General features: G+C 41.0%; 1 protein-coding gene across 1 annotated transcript; it reads right to left on the bottom strand.

The window, feature by feature from the left end:
* Positions 1–1477: 1477 nt before the first annotated feature.
* Positions 1478–15306, bottom strand: LOC133848225 (mucin-19). Its single transcript, XM_062283707.1, has 6 exons — positions 15057–15306; positions 14191–14350; positions 5289–6847; positions 4496–4648; positions 3659–4435; positions 1478–2831 (listed from the first exon to the last, which is right to left on the bottom strand). Exons 2-6 carry the CDS (start codon positions 14202–14204, stop codon positions 2614–2616), a joined length of 2721 nt encoding a protein of 906 aa, XP_062139691.1. The 5' UTR covers positions 14205–14350; positions 15057–15306; the 3' UTR covers positions 1478–2613.
* Positions 15307–15897: the final 591 nt, after the last annotated feature.

The following is a 15897-nucleotide window of genomic DNA, read 5'->3' as shown; positions in this document are numbered from 1 at the left end:
TTTTTGCTGTTGTTTATGATTTGCAAATTGCCGGCAATTGGACTTTGGCTTTCAGTTGTGGCCAAAGGCTTCCATCTTCGCCATTTACGCTACTCGCACCCCGAGGGCCAATGAATGTCGAGCTGCTCAGCTGCTGAGCTGCACGTGTTGATTTCCATCTCGACTGGGACACATTTTTGGCAAATGGCGCTGGCTGAGCTGACGAATTGACCATTTTTATTAGACATCAGAATGATACAAATATTTCCTATTTCATATTTTTACTATTTTCATTTTAATCGATTTAATGCTGACTACTTTGCTTTAAGTATAAGCTGCTTTGCCTGCAGATTGCATCGGACTGCAGTTAAGCCTTTGCTACACAGAGAGAAACAAATCTAGATGGAATAGTAGATTGAAAATTTTGATTTAAAAACTTGTAGATTTAAATAAAATCTTGAAACAAGATTTTTAGGCTGCATAAAACACAAAACAAGATTGTAGTTGAAAAAAAAACAGCACAAAAACAACATTTTTTTATTCAAGCTTAGTTTTTGGATTAAAAAATTTTCTTTTAAGATGGCAAAAATCTCAAATTCACACAGAAAGAAAAAACGTGCTAAAATAAAGAAAAATAATCTTAAAACAACAAGATTGTTTGCATCGCAAAATTGAACAAAAAAGGTTGACTCTTAAATCAAGATCAAAAATCTACAGAAAATCTAGATTGGTTAATCTTGAAATTCAAGAATAGAAAAAGCATAAAATGAAATTAAGATTGTCAAATTTTAAATCAAGCTCAAACGTTCTAGATTAATTATGGATTGTAATTACTTCATATAAGATTGATTGTGACTCAAATGTGAAAATGAAAAGTTTCATAAATTTTGTTCTTATTTCTTAAAATGTTGGGATTCCTTTTCTTGAAAACTAGAACCTATTTTTTATGGTGATATAAGATTTTCTATTCTTGATTCAATTTTGAGAATTTTCCATTCTTAAAACAAAATTTCACGATTTTGCGAATTCTTTTAGAGTATTGATCTTGATATAAGAATAAACCTTCTTTATTAAGTTTTGAGATACAATCTTGATTTAAGAAAGACTGTTTTCTTGATTTTAGCGCGCTTGTTTTTCTATGGTTCAAGGTGGACATCTTTTAATATTGATTTAAGAGTTCATTCTTGTTTTTAGTAGGGTTTTCCTTCTGTGTACTTATTTCTATTGAGTTAATCGACTATAGCTTAATGTCTGCTGCTGCTCAGATTTCAAATGTGTTGAACTACTTAGAGCTGTTTTCAGTATGAAGAAAACTCAACTTGAACTATATCAAATTGCTGTTCAATTTGTTTTCTTTTTTTAAATGATTTACACTGCATCTCATTCACTTTTGGTAATCCATTTCAAATTGTTTTAGATTGACTAAAGAGTACAATTTATTGAACAATTTATTTGAAGTTGCAGTTGATGTTCACTCTGTCTGGCTTTTATTTATTCCCCACTTCCCTCTCTGAAAATACTGTTGGATTCCGTCAGTAGTTTTATCTACTACAAGTGAAGCAAATACTTTAATGCAATCAAGCTTATCCATTCGCTCCGTTGTTGCCACTTTTTAATTGTCTGTCTGAGGGCAGGGAAGAGCGATTCATCATCATGGCAGCTTATTGCTAATTTCATTTATAATTGCATAATTAATGCTGAAATGGAGCTGTAATTGCTGTCGAATAAAAAACCATTTGTCGAAATATTTCTTTTTACTTATTTTTTGTTGTTGTTTATTTAAAAACGTATAATTAAAAGTCGTTTGTTTATAGTGTATCAAAAAAAAGAAGTGGGAGAGAGAGATAGAGAGAAAAAGGGATTATATTATAACATCTTGCATAACATCGTGCAAGATCTTGAGCTCTGTATTATCATCTCTGACATGCCCAACATAAATGGAATTCTTTTTTCTTTTCTTTTTTTTTATAATCTTAACGGTCTACAAGTGGCTGCGTTTTTTGCGTTTTTTTTAGTTTTTTCCATCGTTTAGTTTTTCTTCATTTTGGTGACTTTTTTTTTTGTTCACAAAGTGGTAGACAACTTAAATAATATATTTCAATATTTTAATTATTGTATGTGTAAAAAGCTAATCGCGTTTTAAGAACGAAAACAGACAAAAGAGAGAGAGAGAAAGTGTTGTTAATGGGGAAAAGAAATAGAAGCAACATATTACAGAAGATATTTATCGCTGGCCGAGTGCGCCCACAGAGGGCGCCACTCAAATTAGGAGTGTAGCAGCACAAGAAATTGGAATTTGAATTGGAAGTCAAAGAAAGCGCCAAAAAGCGTCGAAAGGAAGTTGAAATAGAAAAGGAGACGAGAGAGAGAGAAAGAGGGCAGCGGCGGTTGGCTGTGGGCAAGGATTGGGGTTTAGAGATTGTGGGGTAGAAGAAGAAGAATAAGAAGAAGGGCGGAGCGGGAGGTGCAACTGCACTTCCGCTACAGCTTCATTTCCGCATCATCCGTTGAAAGTGTCACGCTGGAAGTGGAAGTAGACGGAAGAAAACGGGCTGATGCTGCTGCTGTTGCTGTTGCTTTTGCTGTTAACGGGCTAACGGGTTAACGGGTCAACGGATGAACCGGTTAACCGGTTTACAGTATGGTGCCGGGCTTTCGCAGTGGCAAACGACGACGCTGTCCAAGCAGACCCAAACCGCGTGCCTGCTGCTTTGTGGTGGCCTCGGCGGGCTCAGTTGTCTCCTGCTCCTTGGCCTCGCCGGACTCCTCAGAGTTTGCCGCAGCGCCAGCATTATCCTTGGCTGCTGTCTGCTCAGCGGAACCATCTGCGTGCTCCTCCTCGGCGGGTGCTTCTGTAAAATAGACACAAGCGTTTAGTAGATTAGAGTAAAGAAGAGTAAAGTAGAGTAGAAGAGAGAAGAGTAAAGTAGAGTAGAGTAGAGTAGAGTAGAAGAGAGAAGAGTAGAATAGAGTAAAGTAGTAGGTGCGGAAGATCCTTCGGGAGGAAAACTCTGAGAGGAACTTAAGCGGAGTTCAAGAAGAAACAAAATCTAAAGGAATTTTAGACTTGTGATAGAAGAGAACTTAAAGAAAGCTTGAAAGGAAATAAGCTGCTGAGCAACTCTTCGTACTTAGTTGTGAAGTATTTCAGGAGGAGCTTAGGAGGGATGTAGAATGAGAGAATCATCTTGAAATAATGATGTGATTAGATTACTCAGGGAAGATCTGAATTTGAAAAGAGCTTGAAAGAAGCTTGACATCTCGGGAAAGGCAGTAGGAAATAAGCTGCTGAGCAACTCCTCCTACTTAGCTCAGGGGTGTCTCTAGGAGGAAGAGAAAATACTTCGGATGCAAATGAAAAGAATCATTTCGAAATAATGATGTGATAAGAATACTCAGGATAGTTAGACGAGAACAGAATTTAAAAAGAGTTGGAAATGAACTTGATAACAAGGTTGAAACACTAGGAAATAAGCTCATTCCTCGTATTTAGTTCGGAAGTAATTCAAGATAAGCTCAGGAGAGGTGTCCTTACGACGAAGAGCGTATATTTCGGTTGTAGATTGAGAGAATCATCTTGAAATAATATGTGATTGAAGAATGCTCAGTGTAGTTAGAGGAGCTTTGGGATTTATCAAGACAGGAAAATATCTCAAGGTATTTCAGTTCAGCAACCTACCTGTGGTCGAGGTAGCCGCTGCAGCGCCACCAAGATGCAGGCGACGCTTGGCTAGCAGCGGATTGATTTTGCGGGGCGCCACCGCCGCTGACGACGACGACGACGACGCTGGCGAGGCGGAAGCAGCAGCTGGTGCGGCACCGCCGGCTACTGTGGCTGCGGCAGCCGATTTCGACTTGGCCGCATCAGTCTTGTGCAATGCATTGAGGCGCGGACGGTTCTTGAGGCGATTGAGACCGGACACGGGTCCGGCATGGTTGGCAGCGCTGCCGGCAGCGGCATCGCCTTCCTCAGTCTTCTCACCGGTCTCGCCGGCCTCCGCCTCGTTGCCCTTCACATCATTGTGATGGCTGCTATCCGCTGCCGAATCCTCAGCCGCGTCCTTCGGTGCCTCGGTGCTGGCGCCAGCGCGTCCCAGTTTGCCACGTGGCAGCAATCGATTGCCACCGGCACGATGCAGATTGAAGCGTGACGGACGCACAGACTCAGCACCAGCAGCAGCTGGCGCGGCTCCTGATGACTTGGCTGCCGCCTCCTCACCCTGGCTACCCTCCTCGGCAGGAGCACCGCTGTCGGCAGCTGGCGCCTTGGTGGTGGTGATGCGACTGCGTCCACGCAGATTCAGTCCGGGACGACTGCGCAGTGTGCTGCGTGCTGTGGTGCTGGGTGCGGCATCTGCAGAGCTGGCTGCGCCATCGGAGCTCTCCTCATCGGCTGAACCGGCGGGTTTCTCGGTGGTTGATGTGCTTGTGCCGCGCAGATTGAAGCGGTTGCGTGCTGTCAATTGAGGCGAGAAGTCAGAAGATGTCTTTAACATACGGAAGCTCAGCTACTTACGTCTGCCACGTGCAAAACCTGAGCTCACGGGCTTCACTTCCTTGACGGGCGCAGCTTCTTCCTCAACAGCAGCTTCGGCTGCGGGTTCAGGGCTGGCGGTGGTGCGTGCACCGGGACGAGAGCGACCGCCAATTGAGGGACGCGAGAAACGATCTGCGGAAGAGAGAATCTAGGTGAACAAGCAGTCTCATAATGGTAAAAACCTTGAAGCTGTATTGGGAGAATGATGAGTGTTGCAGACCAGCCAGGAACTGTTTAGGTAAGATCCTTCAATTGCCCAAAATACAGACTCTCCATGAAACTTTTAGAATTTCTGAACTCTCTTGGTAAAACGTCTTGAATAAACTCTATGCAAAAAATCTTCAAGGTTCAAAAACTATACTAAACACGCCGGGGCAACCTCTTAGGAATTGAGCAACTGCCCAAAATACAGACTCTTCATGAAACTTTTAGGACTTATGCACTGTCTTGGCAAAACTTCTCTATGCAAAATCTCCTTAGGTTTCAGTATAAAAACACCCCGAGGTATATAACCAAAATGGGCTAAGGAACTTTTACTTTACGGGATGATCAGGATTAAGAGAGTATCCTCAATATTTTAGAAAGTGTAATTGAGGTTCATGTTTAAAACTATTTAAAGAGGACTAAGGGACTTTCACTTTATGGAATTATCAGTGTTAATAAAGTATCCTCAGTATGTTAGACAGTTCAGACATTCAGAAAAATCTAAAGTGAAAAACCCAATTTCGAAGTTTATCCCTCCTTGAGCCTAGGGACTTTCTGCTTCACTTACTTCTGCCAGTCTTGGTGGGTTCTGTAGGCGTTGACTCAGTGGTTGTTGTGGTGGTTGTGGAGCCGCCCTCGCGCAGCTTGAAGCGATTGCGTCCGGCGAGACCATTGAGACCCGATCGTCGGCCGCCAAAGAGCGAAGGTGCCGCTGTTGTTGTGGTTGTGGTTGTGGTCGGTGCCTCTGTCGTCGTTGTGGTGGTGGTTGTGGTCGTTGTGGTTGTGGTTGTCGTTGTCGACGACAGCTCCTCGGGCACTGTGGTGGCATCGTCGGCATCGGTGCTGGCGGTATCGGGACTGAGGGTGGTCTCATCGATGCCATCGGCAGCGGTTGTCTCCTCCATGTTGAGATTCTCGTTGGTCAGTATGGCATACAGATCGAGGGCAGCCTTCTCCATCGATGGCGTTGTCTGTTCCGTCTCATCATCCAACTTGGCTGTGATCTCGCTGTCGCTCTCGCTATCACGCTCCTTTGCCTTTGCTGCTGCGGCGGCTGCTGCTGCGGCAGCTGCCTCCTGTTCGACGGCAATCACGGGTTTCAGCTCCTTGTCGCCGTTGCGTGAACCCTTCTGCTGCTTCTCATCGGTATTGAAGGTTTCGCTGTCGACCAGTTCGAGGCTGGGACGTTTGACGCTGATCTTCTTACGTTCTGCGGCCGTTTCCAGCGAGTCCAGCGCCGGTGTCGGTTGCACATCGATGTTCTTGCCGCGGCTGGGGAAACGAGTGTTCAACGGCAGACGCTCGGCCTCAATGTCTTCGGAGGTATCCACACTGTTGCTGGCCGCACGTCCCTTGGCCTTGCCGCTCTGCAGACTGTTCTCACTGGGCGTGGCCGCTGTGCTGCGATCGATGTTCGAGTAGCGAGTCTTGCCACGTGTGTCCAGATCGGCGGGCGCTTCAACGGCAGCGGGAGCGGCCACAGCTGGCTTTGCCTTGCTGTCGGTATTGGCATCCTCTTCGTCCTCGTAATAGTAGACATACTCGTACTCGTAGTCCTGGCCGTTGGGTCCCTTTTTGATCTCGATGCGTGACTTCTTGTTGTTCTCGCTGCCGGCGCCGTCGAGCGCAAAGTTCTGATTGACAAACTCATCGTGTGGATCGACCAGCATGTCATCGTCCAGATTATCGATCTTCTTGGCCGCCGTTGGCTGTGGTGTGGTCAACGGCAGGGCTGGCTGATCGGTGCTCGACTTGAGAGCCAACTCAGCTTGGGCAGCCTCCTCGATTTCGCGACGCACCTCGGCGAGTTCCTCCTCCTCGATGGCACGCTTCGCCTCGATGCTCTTCATCACATCCTCGTTGATGAGCGCACTGAGCACGGGATTCAGTTCGGGGCGCTCCTTTGTGGCCAGCAAATTCATGGAGTAATCACCGCCATCCGCCGAACGAATGCTGATCTTGTGCGATGTGTGGAAACCTTCATCGCCCTGCGAACTCGCTCCTGGCACCTTGTGCGCTGTCTCGAACTCTTCGCGCTTCACCAGCGGATCGGACAGTTGCTTCTCCAATGGCACCGTGGCGAGCTCCTCGCTGGCCACCAGCATGGCCAGACAGCCTAGTAGACAACTGCAAAGAAGGGAAGAAAATGTGTTCAATTAGTATAATTGATTATATTGATCGACTTCAAGGGAAGCTTTTTTATTCGGTCAGGGTAAAGTTTTTAACCAGAATGCTCTTAAGGAATAAGTCAAGTAAGTAGAAATATTTTTATAGGAGGCAAGATATGTGTTAGATTTATTATTGTATTATTCAGCAAGCTTTTTGAAAGGTTATCAATATAACTTCTGTTTTTGGAATACACGTAAATTATTCCTTATGATTCCTAAGCAAATAATTCCTTCTCGGCAGAATTCCTTTCCGTTCTTTCTTTCCATACTTTCCATACTCATAGAGCAGAAGTCTTTAAGACTTAAAACACATTTAACTGGCATTCCTCACTGAACCTCTTACATCAGAGCTTGACCCTGATTAGCTTTATGTATTGCAATCAAATTGAATAAAGATGCATCTGCTGCGGGTTTGTTAATCAGCTAGCTAGGAATGAACTTGACCCACTCTCCTAATGCTGCTATTGATTCAATGAAGCCAATCAAGCCTTAAGCTCTCCGAAAATAAAAGTACTAAAGAGTATATTGTATTAAAAATCAAGTCTTTCTCTATCTGCATTTCAGATCAGTTTCGTTGTTGTTTGCTTTGGTTTGGTTTGGTTTGGTTTTGGTGTCTAGTCAATGTCTACGGCGTGTCTATTCAAACTGTCTGCTGCTAGAGTCTCGGTTCACTATGATCATGACCTAGTCTCCCATTGCGTTCCCCCAAATTGAACACTGATTGGGTATAATTAAATCATTTGATCAAATTACGTCCGAAAATAATAATGATTGTGCTTATCTGGTTTGAAGTGGAGCTAAGCTAAGGAGGGGATGATTGATTTGGCTTTAGGCAAAGATCATCGCGTGCTGATCGCCGCCTAATGATCAATCATGTTTGGACGCCGTAACGCAGAGTGATTGGAGTGATGTCGATATGCTGCTTGTGCAGATGCAGCATCAACACAGACAACAACAGAAAAAAACCTTTCACAATTTCATTACTCCAATCTCTTTGGTCTTTTATGTAGATGAAGAGATTGTGCATGCGATCGTCATGTCGTGCAATTGCAGCAATAGTTCATTGGGCTTTGCGAATCCGCATTGCGATGCAACCAAATAGTTGTCGATGATGATTGTAGGGAGAGAGAGAAAGGGAGGTGGATGTTGAGAGGGGGAAAGCAGCGAGTTGCCAACGATGGCTCAAGGCAAACCACAAAATGAAAAGCAGAGAGACAGAAAGACAGAGAGTAAATAAGAAATAAAATCAAATAAAATATTGACCACTGGCCACCGGCCAGCTGAAGTCCGATGTCGGGAAACTTGAGACAAGGAATATACATACATATATATGTATATACGATACATACATATACAGTATAGTAGACAGATATGTGCATATAATGCGCGTAGTAGTCGATGTTGTTAACGTTCATGTTAATGTTAACGTTAACGTATCGAACCGAATCGAACCGGTTTTCGAACAAAAGGTGTTAACCCATTTCGAATTCGATTTCAATTTCAATTTCGATTTCGATTTCGTTGGCCATTTCAACAGAGCCCAGCCTCAGTCTCGAGGTTCAACTCCCGAGCCGGCAAATGTTGCTGCGAGTGTGTTCGATATCTTAAAGACAAGACTCTCGAGCGGGGTCGCGGGTCGCCTCGAAATTCCCTCCCTCCTCTCTCTCCTGTCTCTCTCTCTCTCTCTCTGTCTCTCTTTGCTTCCCAATCCATATGTTGGCGCTCTTGACGATAACTTTTAACATTTTGAATTATGTGCAGTTGGCATCGTTTTGCAGCCCCATTCGCTTTTTTTTTCTCTCTTTTCTGTATGGCGAACAAGTTTCGACAACAGCTCGTTGTAAAGGTAGACAACTTCAACTTATTTTAATTGCAACAGCAACAGCTAAAGCTACAGCTACAGCTACAACAACACTAACACTAGCAACAACAACAACAACAACAGTAACAACTGACAGCCCAAATGGCCCAAGAAACAATAGCTCCAAGAAAAGTTATAATTATGTCTACACATCGTGCAAATTGCCAGCAGAGGAGCAATTCTTTTTTATTTTCGCAAATACCCAGCAACTGTTAAGCGAATGTCGATGGGATGTGATGAACGCAATACAAACAAAATTGTATTTCAGTTGTAATTCATAAATTCCAATTACAATTTTCTTATACACAATTCTACAGAGTAAATACTCAAATGGTCAGCTTAGCTAATTAAAGTGAAGTGCTGCTAGTTAAAGGTCAAATTACTTAGTTATTCAGCTAATATTCAATTTATGATAACGCTATAAAATACTATGTAAATGTGATAAAGCTAGTTAAAAACCTACTGTAGCTAGAGATGCATACAAAATTTAATATATTTTCAATCAGTAAAAACTCTGTAATAACTAATTAACGAATTGCCTGTAAATTGAGGAATCTTCAAAAAGTTTTCAACATTTCCAAACCATAAAATGTAAGTCGTTAAATGTTAAATATTAAAAGAATTTTAAACAACTTTTGAAATGTTTGACTTTATGTAAATAACAGTATTACAATGTAACTAGTAAGTGACCTTTCAGTTCCTAAAGTCTCCGAATAACCTTCAAACATTTCCAAAGGCATAACATTCAAGACGATAAATGTTAAATATTCAAAGGCTCTTAAAGGAAATTAAAATGTTTAAAATCTATTAAGAGCTTTCAGTAATTAATAGCATTAAAATTAATTATTAAATGACCTTTCTCTGAAGAAGTTTGCAGAAGAAAAATAGAAAAAGACTGAAGAAGAACAGGGCATTTGGCATGTCTATAACTCGTCGATATAGTCTGGCATTCGCTTTAGCTCTAATTGTGTTGTCTGAGGTAACAGCAAGCCCAAGCCAAGGGAGGGGAAAGGAAGGGAAGGGGAGGCAGGTAAGCAATGGTGTGCTTGTGGTTTTCGAGTCAGCTGTCCGACTTCTTGGACATGTTATGCATGAGGTGACAATGCGCACATCGCCACACAGACACAGACACACACACACTGACACAATATACCTAACACAATGCAAGAGATCCGCACTGAGCAACAGCGAACAATGTGCAATATTGGCGTGCTGGCACAGTGGGCTGGCATATGCCAAAAATGGCACGAAAAAGATTGAGGAAAAACCATTAATACGCCCACATGGCGAATAATTGTTGACTTGATTTATCGCTTGTTGTGTCGCTCGACGGGAAGAGTGCAACTTACCCAAATGATTGATTGTGGTAGATAATTTGATGACTATGCCATCGTAACTGTCACTCCTTAAAATTTTACTTCATTTTTTTTATGTGCTTGTTTTACTATCTGTTTATCTGCACATTTTTCACAATTTGCTTTGGCTCACAGTTGCAGTTTTAAAAGTTGTGAAATATGTCAAGCTTATTAGAGAAATATTTGCATTTAACATAGTTTTGACTTTTCCTTTTTTATTTTCTTTTTCTTTTCAGGAACAACTGTCAACTATTGAATTTGTTCGGTAAGTTTGATAGACTTTTTACAAATATTTGCGAGAATTGCGATTAATATGAGAAAATTCTTTTAACTTTAATATTAGAATCATATTTAATTTGAGAAATAGGTGAGAGGGAATTACTTTAATTTGTAAATAGTGAGCGCTTTAAAAGCAATATAACCTTGTATTCTTATTAGCCATTTATATTATAAAAGTAATACTTGGTTTTACTTTTTAAATTGAACGAAGATCAACAAATTATTTTGATATTAATTTTATTAAAGAAATACTTGGTTTGACTGTTTTAAAAAGAACAACAATTACTTAGATTGACATTTTATATCAATATTATTTTAAAACACTCGAGTCCCAATAGAAATGTGTTCATTAACATGACTAGCGTGTCGTAATTAGAATTCTTTAGAAATGTAACCGGCTTTAGCTTGCACCTTTGAAAAGTTGTTCTCTAGAGAGTTACATTGAACTCTCAGCCAACCTTTCTATCACAGCTTTTACAGTCACACCCCTCGGACATTCACTTGACAATATTCTAGGCACACACACTTTTACTTCCTCTTCGAGTTAATTTTCTTTGCGTTGCGTTGCATTTAATGTGACATTCTATTTTCAAGGCGTGTTCAATTGATTGTGCACCACGGTGACACAATGTCAGAGAGCAAAGCAAACGACAACAACAACAGCAGCAACAACAACGGCAAGTGTGTTGTGAATGTGAATGACTGATTAACCGTTAGAGTAGGAGTAAGTAACGGGACTGAGCATTTGGGGGTGAGTGCGCCAAGTATTGCGAGTACTTTTGAGCATGTAACGTTAGACTGACTGACTGACTGACTGAGTGAGTAAGCGAGCGAGTGAGCGAGCGAGAGAGTGAATGAACGAATGACTCGCATTGCCAGCAGCTGCTGCTGTTGTTGTTGTTGTTGCTGCCCTCCCATTGTGTTGTCTGTTTAGCTGGCGATCTCACATTGGAAAGGCCACTTGGCAACTGGGCGACGTTTTTCTTATAGCTTCGCTTTGATTGTGGGGGAGTGTGTATGTGTGAGTGTATGTGTATGTGAGTGTATGTGTGTGTTGGGTGTGGCATGCATGCGATTTGTGTTTTTCATTCGGCAATTCATTTGTTGGCCACAAATTAAAATACAAAAAAATGCCAAAAAAGCTTAAAGCCAAAAATGAAGCGTGGCAGCCGCGCATGCGTTTTGACGCTTTTTGGCCATTAGATGCGGCGTCGTTGTCTCACTTCACGTGTGTGTGTGTGTGTGTCTTAGCTGGAGGCCATTGACGTCGTTGGGAGCAGTGAAGCAGCAACAGGCAGCAGACAACAGACTCACAGACAAACACCAGCAACAATGTTGCTCAAATGTAAAATACGTTTTTTATTTATAATTTTTTTTTTTGCATTGCATTGTTGTTGGATGCGTTGCAAAAAGGTTTTTGACTCCCCATCTTCGAGCCCAACGCTTTGCCTCGCGTTGACCTTTCAAACACGCAGCAGCAGCCGCAACAAGAGAAACCAACGCTGAAGCTGAAGTTGAAGCTGAAGCTGAAGTTGAAGCTGAAGCCGAAGCGAAGCCAAAGCCAATTAGTAGCTGGCTTTTTGGGAATTTTTGGCCTTTGCATTTGGCCTTTTGCATAACCGTTTAAAAAGCAGTCAAAAGGCTGTCATATTTATTTATTGGCCAACTAGTTGACTAAACAACTAACTAACTCACTAACTGACTGACTGATTGACTGACCACAACTGATTGACTGCCCGTCTGTCTGTCTGTCCGTCCGTCTGTCTGTTTCACCGTTTTTAATGCCCAAGCAAAGCAAACTTGTTGACCAAGGCCAACACAATCTGCATGCCAAATTCATGTGCTGTGTGTTTTCACTGCTCTCGAGGCTGCGCAGCTTTGGTCTGTCATAAAAAGCTGCAGCATCGCATTTTTATGTGCCTGCTGCAGCTGGCTCACATTGTAAACCAACAGACAAGATGGAGAAGAGGGAGACGAGGGAGTGGAAGAAGAAGACTTGCATCCTTTTACTCAGGGATTATTGCCTCAAACAACAGCAACGTAAACATCAACAGCAACAGCAACAACAATGTTGTGCCCGAGAGTATGTTTATGGGTAATCACTGACCAACAAGTTGGCCAAGTTAACAACAGCAACAAAAGCAACAACAACTCCTCGGTGTGTGTGGCTAATGTCAAAAGGTGCTCGCTGCTGTTGCAACTTGTGGCCAAAGCTGCAAAGCTGGCATCCAGAATGCAGTTAACCGTAAAATTGGCCAATTGCCCAGACGCACACGCTGCGTATACGCAATGTGCTCGAGGGACTTTTGTTGCTGGGCAGTGGATAAGCGCGTCAAAAGCGACAAGCGCAACTTAAACAATACTCCACAAAAGAAATAGTAAAATGAATAAATACCACAAGCAAAATTTGTTTATCACAAATTAAAAGGAAGAAACGAAAAAGTAAACGAAGTGCAAGAAATTTGCTACTGAGAGTAAAGAAATCGAACAGATTTGGGAAAATTATTACTCAGCTGAAGACAAATTAAGAATTGTTATTCTTACAAATAAATTGAAAGTAAAGCAGGCTTAAAACAATTAATTTAATACTTCATTTGTTGCATAAAAATGAGTGAACAAACTACGAATACTTCTCAAGCTTATTCAAATACTATTAACATCTTTTTGAAATGTTCAAACTTGTTGCACTTCAAAGAATATAATTTAATAGCAATAATTATTTTGAATTTTTTGTGCTACTTCTTTACTTTAAATTCATATTCGCATATTTAAATATGATATTTTGTTGTCTATAATTTTCTCAGCTTTACTTTAGCATATTTCTGATTTGACCGATTTATGTTAACTGCAATTTGAGACAATCAATTCTTTAGACATTTTTATTAAATCATTTTTAAACAGATTTTCCAAACATTTCTGTGATCAAATGCTGAGCTTTGTGAACTTTGCGGTATTATTGTTAACTTATGACAAATACATGCATATACCGAGAAAGCTACTACAATACCGAAGGCTTTATTTGGTATATTAATTAGTACTATTTTAGTTCTATATAGACTACTAAAATATACTAGATTGTCAGCCAAAGCAACTAAGAACAGTAGTTTCTCATGCAAATGCATTTATTAAACCTCGCAAGTATACAAATTGTAAGAACAATTTGGCAGTAAAGCTGGAAAATAATCCCAGTTCCGAATTCAGCTTTTTCGCTTAATAACAAGTAAGAAAGCTACTTATTGTCAATGAAACTATATTCATTAAAAATACCAAAAAGATACCGCAAAAATACTCAAATATACCAAGTGTGCTTGACTTTTACAACCAATCACAACTTAATTTTACATGAATAGGAAATACTATAGTTATCATTTTCTATACCAAAATTGGCGACCCAATCTCCAAAATTTTTGACAATTTGCTAGGGCCGAGGGTGCTACGTAGCAACCATTTGCTGTTGAAAAAAAAGTATAACTCTATCTCTTATAGTCTCTGTGATCTAGGAGTTCATACGGACGGACAGACAGACAGACAGACAGACGAACACATGCTAATCAAGAATATGCCTTATAGGGTCAGAGATACTTCCTTCTGCCTGTTAAAATACACTTTGGATATTCAAATTCCAATCTCTCTCTCGCTGATAACTGATGCGTTATGGCTTTGATGGCCATCAAAGAGCTTAATTAAAGTGTGTTCTCGCATTTTTGTGGTTCATTTTGTGTAGCAAACTTTTTAATTTAGATCTGTCCTCCTCCCCACTTTTGTGGCAACGTTTTAGGTAATTGAAATGTAATATTGAATACTCACATTTTGAGCAGCATTTTAGCTATTTGTGTGATTGTTTGTTGATGTTGGTTTTGTAGTTGTTTTTGTTGTTGTCTTTGCTCCTGCAGCAGCTCAAGTTGTTTTCGTTATTTGTTGTTTGTTGTTTTATTTGAATTTGCACTTTTGAAAGTCAAATGTTCAACTATTGAAAAATAAAAACATTAAAAAAATGAGAAAAAAATGTAAGTAAAATTGATGCATTTCTTTATTGATTAATTTCGCATTTATCGATTATTTTTGGCGAACGCGAACGCGATTCAATTCGATTTGTTTTTGATTTTGTTTACTTGTTTTTTTTTAGTATTTTTCGTTGTGCTCTTGTTATAATTTGGTTGTTTTGTTATATTCACAATATTGTGTGTGTTGTTGTTGTTGTTGCACTTTCACTTTTCACTTTGAAGTTTTTTTCGACACAAAATCAATTAAAAATCTCCAAAAATCAACTTCAGCCTCCCCCCAACGAACGAAAAAAAAATATAAAACATTTGCATGTGGCTGCGCTTCTATGTGTGAGTCGATGTGTGTATGTGTGTGTGTGTGTGTTAGAAATTTTTGAAAAAATTACCCAACGAAAAAAAAATTAAATACAAAAATTGAAAATGGAATTTAGTTTGAAAACAATTTTTGATATTTTTTTCTGTTTTTTTTTTCGCGGAAATTTTGTTCAAGTTTGTTTTTTGAGTTTTTTGTTTGTTCGCGTTGCATGTAAAATGAAGTCGCGGCACTTGAAGCGGCTGCCTTTATATGCGGCCAACACACACACACACATACAAGTACACACACACACACACATACACACGCACACACACACACAGATACACACGCACAACTGTTGCTGCTTCTTATACCATGAAATTGTCGTCGTCGTCGTCGTCGTCGATCTCTCGATCGCTTCGCCTTTTTTTTTTTGCCTTCGCTTACGCGTTTCAATATTCAATATTTATTACTTTGTTTTAATATGATTTATATAATTTCGTTTAGTTTTCAATTTTTTAGGTTATATATTTTTCTTTGTTGTTTTTTTTCGGGATATATTTAATATATTTTTTTTTGCTTGTGATCTTGGCGCAGCTTTTTCGGTCGGAGCAATCACTTTCGATTTCGCTGCCAGCTGAACGTGAAATGGCAAAATGATGAACGCAACAACCATCGAAAACCGTTGCTGTTGCCGTTGCCGTTTGCAGTCGCAGTCGCTGCCAGCGTTGACGCCGACGCCGACGTCGGCTGAGCGGCAACATAACTGTTAGAGCGAGATGGCGCGAGGCGGCGCCGAAGCGTTCAGCAGGAGCGCGCTGTTGTTGGCTTTTGGTTATGGCCATGTTAACACTAAATCATTCACACCTGCTGCTGTGGTTGCTGCTGTTGCTGTTGCTGTTGCTGTTGCTATTGCTGTGGTTGCTGCTGTTGTGGTTGCTGTTGGTGTTATACTTTCTGAAACGCAGTCGTGTTTTTTCAATGGCGCTGCGACTTACTAGGAAGTTCAGTCAGCGCCAAAGTTGCAGCACTTAATAGTTGCTCAGCTCAGCTTTGGTTGCTCTGGTTGCTCTGGTTGCTGCTGCTGTTGAGGGGGTAAAACCCAGCAGCGACATTCACTTGCATTTCGGGGGATTCTCTGCGATCAGCGATCACTGCTCTACTCTACCAACGATCTCTCTTTCCCCCTCTCTAGCTCTCTCTCTCTCCCTCAGT

The sequence above is a fragment of the Drosophila sulfurigaster genome, chromosome X (assembly GCF_023558435.1).
Source record: "Drosophila sulfurigaster albostrigata strain 15112-1811.04 chromosome X, ASM2355843v2, whole genome shotgun sequence".
NCBI lineage: Eukaryota > Metazoa > Arthropoda > Insecta > Diptera > Drosophilidae > Drosophila > Drosophila sulfurigaster.
Note: the sequence above shows the minus strand (reverse complement) of the source record. Positions and strands in the feature narration are given on the sequence as shown.